This window comes from Bactrocera latifrons, unplaced genomic scaffold (genome assembly GCF_001853355.1).
Source record: "Bactrocera latifrons isolate USDA-ARS-PBARC rearing strain unplaced genomic scaffold, ASM185335v1 scaffold_12, whole genome shotgun sequence".
NCBI classification, from domain to species: domain Eukaryota; kingdom Metazoa; phylum Arthropoda; class Insecta; order Diptera; family Tephritidae; genus Bactrocera; species Bactrocera latifrons.
In genome coordinates this window covers 345,078-356,062 of record NW_017534630.1, presented here as the reverse complement: position 1 = coordinate 356,062, position 10,985 = coordinate 345,078, and the positions used below count along the sequence as shown (strand labels likewise).

Genomic DNA, 10,985 nt, shown 5'->3' with positions numbered 1-10,985 from the left:
TTATTATCTTTCATTAAAGCATAGTACTTATATCAATAATATATAGCAGCTTAACTTAACATACTTGTATAATCGATTGTACATAGGAATATAAACAAGTTCATTTTGGTTTCATAATTTGCCGCCAATTCGAGATACCAAATGCAGTCAGGTGCTTCTCCACCTGATCTCTCCAAGGGTGTGGAGGTCTTTGTCTTCCTCTGCTTTCAACGGTGGGTACTGCGTCAAATACTGTCAGAATAGGGGTGTTTTCATTAATGCCGACGACATGACCTAACCTACGTAGCCTCAAGAGAGCTTGACATTTTTCGCGAGTCCGTTTGAATTATTTTGGATATTTTGGGTATGAAACGCGTTCTCGATAAAGCAGAGAAAATACGGCATATTTCACAGTACTACTACGATAAAGGCAAAAATGCATCTCAAGCCGCCAATAAAATTTGTGCAGTTTATGGACCCGATAAAGTTTCCACTTCTACGGCACAACGATGGTTTCAACGTTTTCGTTCTGGTGTAGAGGTGGTCGAAGATGCGCCACGATCCGGAAGGCCTGTCGTCGAAAATTGCGATAAAATCGCTGAATTGGTCGAAAGAGACCGGCATAGTAGCAGCCGTAGCATCGGTCAAGCGCTGGGCATAAGTTTTAGTTTTTTTTATGAACAATTGAAAATTCAATAAAAATACCGCATGACGTTTTTGACAACCTATTATTATTGAATATTTAAATACTAAATATTCGCCACATTGTATTTCTTATAAAGCGGAAGCTCTTTCTTTCTTGTTGTTAGAAATCGTGGCAAATTTTATATACCCCTTTAAGGGTATAAAAATACGAGTTCTTCCCTTCTCAGAGGCCATCGTAATTTTAGCATATATCTTGGGAGTCCCCTCTCAGAGAAGCATTTAAGTTTATTAGTGATTACGGCGATTTCAGTTTTCGCCGCGGAAATTTTTGAGACATGCATCTTTGTAAATTTTTCAAAATATTCAAAATCTCTCGGAGTGCTAAAGGTTAAGACCACAAACTAAGTATTGGACGAAAAAAAAAAAACAAAAAGTGAAAATTGTAATATTGACATAAGCTTTTTTGTTGTACATAGTGTAAAAAAAAAAAAAAAAAAAAAAAAACATAACTTTGAATAGAAAAAAATCCTTTGTTAAATACCTTGAAGGTTATATCTCGAAATCCTAAAGTCGATTGAGTAATTCGCTAGAAATCTTGCCAACCGAATTTGAAAACGCGTTTGTAATGTTTTAAGTGACTACTTAGCAGACTTCGAGCGACCAATTAGAGCAATTAAAACATAATTCTAAAGATATTATGGAATTAAATACGACAATGTATCTTAAAACATTGTTAACGCCATCCGTATTGAGTTCGATGTTGTCGAATTCTCTGAGTTTTACTTTTATGCCTGAGGAAAAGACTACCGTCTAGAATCCGCAATCGAATTAAATCCATTTTTATAAGTGGATAGTCAATATTACTTTTCGAGGCTTGAACTTTGTTGAATTGCCTAATTTCTCTACATGAATTTAGTTACTGGAAAGAGTTATTATATTACTTTCAAAGAAAGTTCGATTTTATCGTAAGTTTTATTTGTTTAACATTTAGTAGTAAAAATTACATTGAAATCCATATTATTTAAGAGACAAATTAAAATCGTACTTCCTACAAAGACTTCTATATTTTAAACTAAATTAAAAGTATTATGTATATAGTATAGTATAAAAATTAACGGATTCAACGTCGGTTTCTGCGGTATCGGTATGATTGTTTATGTTGTTGCTGTTGATGTTGTGGTTTATGCTCAGGTTGAGATTTGAATTGTTTGGCATGCTGAGAATGTTCATCGCCATCTTCAACGGATGGGTCTGCATCTGAAGAAAGAAAGTTAATTAGTGAATTATAATACCAAAATTTAGGTTAGCATTATAATTACAGTAATATTTATAGTAATCTATAAATATTGTTGATTGTACTTATATAGTAATGTATTTCAAATATAATCATTAAAGCGTAATTACCTTCTACATCACCAAATTTGGAACTCATATTCTGTTGGCTGGATAATGGCTTATGAAATGAGTTGAAGTTTGGGGGAGAGCCTTGAAAAAGAAAGTTAAAAAATATTAGGCTTGATTACATGGATCAAAATATGAAGAAGTTTTATAACTGATTTGTAATTGCATAGAAGTGAAGGGTCATTGCAGATCAATGAACCGCGTTTACACATTAAAAAAGGATGGGCGATTGAAAGGATGAATGAAAAAATATGAAGCGGATAATAATTGTATTATGAATTGGTTTAGATAAATACAAAGCTTACAAAGCAAAAATAGTGTGTGTGGAAATTTTGAATTCAAAATTTTAAATAGCAAACTATTTTTTAAAAGTTCCTAATAAAATAATTTCAAAATTTAGTCAAGCTCTTACTCTAAAGCAAATTCAAACAAGCATTTTAGTGTTACAGAAAATCAGACACACACCGAACGGACTCAGATAGATGTCCTCTGCCGACGATGCCGTATTGAGTGAAGGCGTTGGAGTCGGCGGATCACTACGATCGTGGTCGACAACAAAATCATCACTGGCCGTAAACGAAACTAACGAGGAGATGGAGGATGTGGTGGAGCAGGATGGAGACGAAAGTGTTGAGGAAGATGACAGTGGTTGTTGTGGCGGTGGTGGTGGTGTTGGTGGTTGAGGTAGTACTGGATTATTGGTTGGGATTTCAATTTGTTTATCGGAACAAGCATCATTGGCATCTATTAATTTTCCATCACTGGGATCTTTGGAATCAGGTTTGATTGAATATGTAAAGGGAATAACAAAGACAAAAGCAAAATACTATCGATTAAATACAGCTAAAATATATATTTATAAATATTTATAAAAGTTCTTATAAAAAGTAATGTCATTCGATTGATAATTACTTGCATTGGAAACAACGTTGCTCAATAATTGTGGCGGCAAGTGCGGTTTGGTGTGGGCGGCGCTTTCATGTCCAGGCGTTGCTTTCTTTTGCTCATCGTTGTGACCGTTGGAAAGATTTAGCGATTTTGCATTTTGAGGTTTTGTGACCTCACGTGTTGCCTGTGTTTGTACTGTGTGGGAGAGCGGCACAAAAGAGAGAATTATGCTGGTTTTTTAGGGTGTTTGCAACGAAAAAAAATTTTGCCGAAACCATAAAGCCATTACAAAGTGTGAAAAAATTGTGTAATTTTTGGAAAATTCGAAAAATTTTTTACTTAAACCATCTATGCTAACCGAATTCCAGGAGACCATAGCAACGATATTAAATAAATTCAATCGATTTAAAATCGCATTTGTGCTTATATATTTCGGCATCTGTGCGTATTATTTTATAAAAGACACTTATTTAAATATTTATTTGTATAGGTATCGATTTCAGAACTTTATAAAAAAAAAATTCGATAACAAAAAATTCGATTTTGAGAAAAAAATGTCGATGATCCTTAAAAAATTTGTTTCGATTTCGATAAGAAAATTTTTCGATAAACTTTTCCACTTCGATAAAAAAATTTTGTTTTTGATTAATGTTTGATTCGTTTCGACTAATTCGGTGAGTATATCTATTATGGTTGTTTACGATTCTGTAAAAAGTTACTATCATATTATATTACATTTATTCTATATTTAAAGGTAGCTTTGTAATAAAAAAAGAGCTAATGCTAATGTATCGTAACATAGTAATTAAAAGCGTAAAGGCATAGCTTATTAGTAATTTATTTAATGTCCATTACCGACTACCGCCTCTTCTTCCAGCCCCCCGCTCTTGCCACTTTTACTTTGGCCATTATCCAACGGCGTGTGTGGTGTTTTCGGTGACTTTGTTACCGCTTTATCAATCTCCGATTTAACTGTTTTCCGCTCCTTCTTATCGTTATGATCATTGTTGGGTGTCGAAGTATTTCCCACTTCTTTGGCACTGATCTCTATTATTGGTACTTTTTTTTCCCTTGGTGACTTTTCTTCTGTCGTTTCTGTTTTCTCGGAAAAGCTTTGATCTTTTGGAATCTCATCGCTTGTATCCTGATTTAGAGAAAATAAAATGAATAAGATTTAGAAGAAATCTTCGAGGAAAATATATATTTTCTTTTGTAATAGTAAAAGAGAACAGAGCAGCAGAGTTGATGCCTTAGTGGAGCCACCCTGATATATTAGTGATAAGGGTTTACCGAATTTGATAGTATTCTTCTACAGCACTTTAAGAGAGTAATGTTTCTAGTGAATTAATTTCAAAGTGTTAGATGTGGCACTATGCGATAAAAAAAAATGTTTATTGTTTAAGCTTCGGGCGTAAGGCTGATCCTCGCACCAAAGATGATCTGGATTCCACTTGGGAAGGTGTAAAGGCTACTCCTATGTGATTTCAAACCTATATAACAAGGTGCGTTCCAAATTAAACAGGACTTCAAGAAAAAACAGAAAAAAAAAAAGTTTTTTCGGAAAAATCAATTTATTTTATTCAAAATAGTCTTCTTCTGCTTTACTACAGCTTTTTGCATGATCCAAAAGCATGTCGAACTTGTTTTTTAGCTCGTTGGCCGGTATGACCGCCAGTATGCCGGTGCAAGCCTTTTGAATGGTCACTACGTCTGCATAACGCATCCTTTCATCGGCAAATTCATTTTCCGAAAAGGAAGAAGTCGCACGATGCCATATCATGTGAATACGGGGAGTTGTTAATGATTAAAATGTGATTTTTGATCAAATAATCGGTCACAAATAATAAAAATTTTCTACAGTGTCTAATAAATATCCCAGAAATTTTGGCAGGTTTATCGAAAATCTGTCTTTCAAGATGATTCAACAAATGTAGACAGTTAAGAAGAAATTTCACCTCTCTCTCTTGCGTCCGACAAGATATGTACCCACAACGTACATGAGCCACGCCCACGCGAGCTCTATTATATTTAGATTCAACGTTAGACCACAGCGGAGTACCGATTCGTTTCCAATTGGATGAGATTGGGGTAAGTGTGCGCTCTCTACCAAGCTTATCAGCTTTGCGATACCTCAACAAGTGGTATAATAACGTAACACAGACTTCGAGAAAGGAGCAGCGAAGACAGTGAACGGTGGGGTCTAAAAAGACGTTGTTACTGACCAAAAGCAAAACCGTCCATAAATAATTTTGGATGAGCGTAAAGTGAAATTGTTCCAAATAGCAGGCACTCTAAATCAACTGAACGTGCATATCATGTCGTCCACTAATGTTTGGGTATGAGAAGGCTCTGCACAAAGTGTGCTAGCTCAATTCGACCATAAACAACGACGAGTTGATAATTTGGAGCTGTGCTTGAATATATTCAAGCGTAAAAAACTAGAGTTTTTGCATCGATATGTGCAAAGGATGAAATATAACTCCATCATTTCACTCCAAATTCCAATAGACAGTCAACTGAGTGGACTGCATATGATAAATTCGCTTGAATTCCGTTCGAATATGAACTAATTATATTTACAGATGGAAAATCATAACTTCTATTCCAAAAAGCAATAAAACTTGTAAATCGAGATCTTAAAAATATACATTGTAGTGACCTAGATGTAAATTACTTTCAAATATAATCTCACACACTTACCATGTTATATTCACCTTGCGTATCGTTAGAGGTATTCGCGGATATAGTCGAGTCATCGTCCTCTTCCTGTAGCGGTACATAATCAGAGTCATCTTCGGAGTTCTCATTAGCATATTTCGTAAGCAACTGTGAACAGCTTAATTCTACTTCGGGGCTGTCATCCTCACGCTGACGTTTAAATCTAAAACGCGGTGGTTCGATGGGCTACATTACCGTTAAGGATATATGCATAGTCAATAAAACAGGAACAAATAATAAGGTTTACGAAAGCAAAGTGTCAATACACACCCGCAGCAATTCACGCATAGCAGGATTCTGTGGCGAAAACACTACACCCGCTGGTTCACAATGAATGCGCGGCCGGCACATAGCCGTACTGAGTAATTTTCCCACTCGCATCACCAAACTGTTTTCATGCACACAAAGCATAGCTTTGCGCTCTTCCTCACGCTGCTGTATTGCCTTCAAGCCGTGCATGCGTATGGAGCGCAATTTGCGACGACGCGTCTGTATGAAATAGACGATACTGCTAGCGGTCACCGGACCATCACCGATAAGTAATGCTGCCAGCGATAGCCAAATGCGTACTTGACGTAAGAATACGATTAAGACGAGGAATGGTAGCCATGGTAAAGGGCGCACCAGAGTCGAATCTGCCTTATCTGTGGAGGCAAGCGAGTTAGTATATTTGCAATATTATGTAAATGGTAGTAGAAGGTAGTTTTAGTAAGGAAAAACAAAAATAACCGGAATTTACACTTTTCAATAGTTTTCACTTACCCTGTGGCAGGCTCCATTTGGCGGTATCCTCGAAGACGCGCAACACACGATCAACACGCTCCAACACAAATTGTCCGATACGCATTGACGCGAATCGCTCCATCATTTGGTAAGCTTTATCGAAGATTACGCTGCCGCTTGTGGTCACCTCTATTACTGGTTCCGGTTCTTCTTCCACAGCGTCCGCTCGATGTTGTGACTGCTGCTGTTGCTCGGGGTTTGGATCGACGCTGACTTCTAGCACCATTTTAAAGTAGGAAACTTAGACTGCAAAATTACAAAAAAAAAAAAAACCAAATTAACGACGAATACATATATATTGTATACATTATACTATACATATATACAATTATACATATATAGTATATTTATATTATTATTCTTAGCTCTATTTGCTTATCACTGAATAAAATTTCACTGGCTTCAAGCTAGTTCTGTTATATTTACATATACTTATATACTTACCTATGTATACCGCTGACCATATAAATAAAAATGAGGCATCTGTGCGCCATGAGACAAAACTTATGTTGAACTTGACTCATTGAATACAGCGCTCAGACGGAAAGCCTCAATTGTTAAAAAAAAAATGGATGAGGTAATCGTTAGTTGCATAAAAACATAACACTAAACACGCATGTAAAATTATGTGCGAGTCATTATGCTAACATAAGTATGTATGAATGTATTTAGGTGGGTATATAGAAATATATGGAACGGTCCGAACTTTGAACGTTTTTGAACGCTGCAAAAACATAGTTTATTTAAAATCTTGTTTTTGTTAATCGTTTTTGTTGTTGTTAATCTTTTTTGTTGTGCTTTTTACTACTATGACAGCTTATCAGCAACTATTCGACACTTTATAATTAAAATTAGTTTTGTTTTTGTGGGTGCAGATTTGACTATCAACAAGTGCTTACTACACCAAGCGTTGGAAGTTTTTTTGAAAATGTTTTTTGTAGCTTATTTTAATTAAATAGTATTAATTATTAATTTTTGTTTTGTTCACGTGATAAAGTTTATATATAAAATCATTTTATTGCAAATATATTTAAAAGTATGTACATATGTTTATATGAGTATAATTATGTGCCTTTAGTAATCAAGGAAATCCAATTCGAATAACCGCGAGTTTGTGTGTATATTGTGTACACGCCGGGTTCACTGGAGTCAGTGATAGAAAAATTCACAAACCGCTTTTGCGCTTTCAGCCCAGTAGTGGCACTAGAATGCAAATATTACGAATATTTTAAGGGATTGTAGGCGTTAGACTTCCACTGCGCACGTACACATACATATAAAATATATGGTAGTACAAATAAATTGACACCGCAAAATTTTACTAAATATATTCAACAATTTTAGATTTCAAGCTAAAGTTTTATAAAATTTATTTTTAAATTGTGTAAACTAATTGATTTTATTTTTAATCAATTATTTATGCATTTATATAATTTAAATATTTATATGAAGTTGCTTGCATTGCGATAATTTTTTAAATAATTTTAATATTTATTTTTGGTTATTTATATGCATAATGCGACGAGTTTCCACCAGAGCGTGTGATTTATATTTCCATACTTGGCTTGTGTAAAATAAAGATAAGATTTATATTGTATAAAATTGTTATTTAATAAATAATTGCTGTATTATTGTTTTTCGACGTAAAAAGTATTTTTTGTTTTTTAATTATTTTAAATAAAAAATTAGAAAATGTAATAAATTATAAACATTACTAATCAGTTATGAAAATTTTTACAAAGCGTGGATATATTTAGTAGCAAAGTGTACTCTAGCTGAAACTGTACCAGTTCTATAGTCAAATGTGATATATGGGGCAGTCGAAAAAGATCGAAGGATATAACTATCTTGACAATGAGTTAAGAGTTGTAGACGGCTCAGTAGTTAGACGGCAAGATAAGCTTAAGAAACTACAGTGCCTGTATTTTTTATTATATTGCAATAACCACAAGAAAAATATTATAAGAGTTAAATTCTTGAGTAGACACATTAATAAGTTTCTGTTTTTGTAGAAAAGGAGAAAAATATTATCTAAATTATATATTATTCATTTCTTTGTTTAGAAAGTGGAAATAATTGAACTAGCAATTTCAATTAGTATACTAATCTTCAGCTTTCGCAGTTTTTTTTCATTTAATTAAAACATATAAATATTTTTTCCAACAATAAATGAACAATAAAGTAAATAATTTTAATCAAATGTCGCGAATATTTGCGAAAAGCAATAATTCAAAATTTTTATATTTAGCGGTTATTTCATCGCTTGAATAACTTTGAGGTGCACGCAAAAAAATTGCGATGTTTTGAAAAAATTGCAAAGGAAGTGCCAACAAGAAAAATAAACGAAAATGAAATGAAACTGCAAATTATCAACCAGCAAAGAGATCAAAGTGTATCGAAGCAGCATGAAAAAAATTTCATTCAATTCGATTTCAGAAAACAAAATCCGAAACAAAACAAAAAGTGCTCATTTCTGCAGTCTCAACTGTACATACATACACACATAGAGGGACTCATTTGTATGCAAAAATCAAAAATACGCACTCGAACTTCAATAGACCATCACAAAGCCTCCGCTTTGCGTCTCTTAGGAGCCAACGCCGGCTTCGAGTGCCCTGCCTGGGTTGGAGTCTACAGCGGCTGCAGTTTCGCCGATTTTGTCGCCATAAAGTAGCGGACGCTGGACGAGACTCGAGCGCGATACGAAGACGAAGAGGTGATATTAAAATATGAAGAAGAAGAAAAAAATAAAAAAAAAATAAATGACATGTAAGTGATAAAGAATTGAGTGGAAAGTAAAAGCATGCAAGCTGGCAAGCAGCGGAAGGTACGTGCAAAGCGAAGTCAGAATAAAGAACGGACATCGTGACCGCGTGCAGGCAATTACACAAATTGACCGCGAAAGTTATTTCGACAGTGGCCTCAACAGCAGCTTGACTACACCACGGAGAGGTGTAAATGTAAATAAATACATAAGTAGTTATATAACACCGATAACTGTAGAATAACTTCGAAAATTCGAATACATAGACAAAGGTATATAAAACGGGCTTCGCAGATGTCGGTTTTGGTAGCTAATAAATTATATACATTTTTTTTTTTAAATAAAATTGCTTAAACTTACCAATTATAAACGTGATATATTACAAGAAAAATAATTTCTTAAATTCCGTTCCTCACAAATACACACACACAATATATTTAGGCACGGCAGTTGCACCTGCACTTTTTTATGATTTAAAAGTTTTTATATAAATATTGTTTTGATTTTAATTATCGCCGTTGTATTTGCTTATCACTTGCGTTTATTTCTTGAATATACTTAAATTTAAAATTAAGTCCTACTTTAGTACATTTCTTCCACCACCTGAACGGTAACGCGTTTCAGCAACTTGTGCATCCGTACAATTTCCGACTGATTGCTGATGGACACCGCGAGTCATTCGTTGCTCTGTTGGACAGCTTGAAAGTAGATTTCGAGCCGCATTTTGCGCGTTCGGCATTCAAAAGGGCATCGGCAGCGCAATCGATCTTCGGCTATGTGACCATCGTCAGTGGCTCTCTTCTATGCATTATCAGCTATCAGCAGTTGTATCTGTCATTGTGACAAGCTGCGCTGAGAGCTGCGTTTTTTGTTATTCAAATCACGACTCTAGTTGGTGTTTGTGTTGTTATTGTTCGTTGTGTTTTTCTTATTATTTGGCACTGTTGAAATTTAGTAATTTATGCCTTCATTGGAATTGCATATTAGCTCCATCGTATTAATTTAAAGCCTACAAGTTATGGTATACAGGAAAGTTACCAAGTATTATATGTACATATGTATATATGAGTTCTGTTATAATAAATGCATTTTGATTGCATTTTGCACTCCAGCAAAAAAAAAAAAAAAAGTGGCAAAGTGCCAAATCGTTATAGTACCATCTGACCAAATTTCTGGACAGGACCATTTAAACTGCGTGCGCATCCAAATTGATACATTTTTCGTAGGTTGATAGAGAAATTCAACATCTTTTATAGATCAACTCAATACATTTTGGTTATAAAGTTTGTCAACGCTATATCTATCAAATGCATCCCTCTTCCCAGATAGAGTTGGGTTTATGAACATGGCATCGAAACTGTCCAACATTCGAATAAGTAGTCTTTCAAAAATGAGTCAAAAACGAAAAAGAAAGAACCAAATTCCCAGAAAGCACCGCAGGTTCCAGTCGAGGTTTATATTAAAATTTTACTTATTTAGTTCGGTTTATAGTCATCCTGATCAGATAGTATATACTCGATTAACTTCAAAATTTTATTCAAGAATTCAGTAAAAATACTCATCCATTAGCCATCCATGTATAGTCCTTCATTACAGGTCAATTGAAAAGTCCCCGACCTGACACATAGATGGCGTTACTAGAATTAAATGCATATAATTTTTATTTAGCCTTAACCCTCAAAAGGACATGTCAGCTGTCGGAATAGTAGTTTGTGAATTAAATCAATTTGAGTGAAGCAACTTTTGTTATTGTGAAAAAAACTGGTTAAAATAGAATTTTGGATGTTGATAGAAGAGTTGAAGAAAA

General features: G+C 34.5%; 1 protein-coding gene across 2 annotated transcripts; it reads right to left on the bottom strand.

Annotated features, from left to right (window-relative positions):
• Positions 1-1,553: 1,553 nt before the first annotated feature.
• LOC108978316 (protein MLP1 homolog) lies at positions 1,554-9,865 on the bottom strand. Of its 2 annotated transcripts, XM_018948532.1 has the most exons (9): positions 9,539-9,865; positions 6,394-6,660; positions 5,902-6,275; positions 5,614-5,817; positions 3,769-4,057; positions 2,938-3,108; positions 2,491-2,793; positions 2,029-2,109; positions 1,554-1,881 (listed from the first exon to the last, which is right to left on the bottom strand). In XM_018948532.1, the coding sequence occupies exons 2-9, from the start codon at positions 6,638-6,640 to the stop codon at positions 1,745-1,747; spliced, it is 1,806 nt and encodes a 601-aa protein (XP_018804077.1). In that variant the 5' UTR covers positions 6,641-6,660; positions 9,539-9,865; the 3' UTR covers positions 1,554-1,744. The 2 variants fall into 2 exon arrangements, with proteins under 2 accessions (XP_018804077.1, XP_018804078.1); XM_018948533.1 differs by lacking the exon at positions 2,491-2,793 and having other exon boundaries at positions 9,539-9,863.
• Positions 9,866-10,985: the final 1,120 nt, after the last annotated feature.

Bases quoted from the DNA above. Each gene is read 5' to 3' on its own strand.
- LOC108978316 (XM_018948532.1), bottom strand. From the start codon at position 6,640: ATGGTGCTAGAAGTCAGCGTCGATCCAAACCCCGAGCAACAGCAGCAG. The intron at 3,109-3,768 runs GTAATGGACATT...TCTCCCACACAG, and splicing joins GGAAGAAGAGGCGGTAGTCG to TACAAACACAGGCAACACGT. The intron at 2,794-2,937 runs GTAATTATCAAT...CTGATTCCAAAG, and splicing joins CAACGTTGTTTCCAATGCAA to ATCCCAGTGATGGAAAATTA.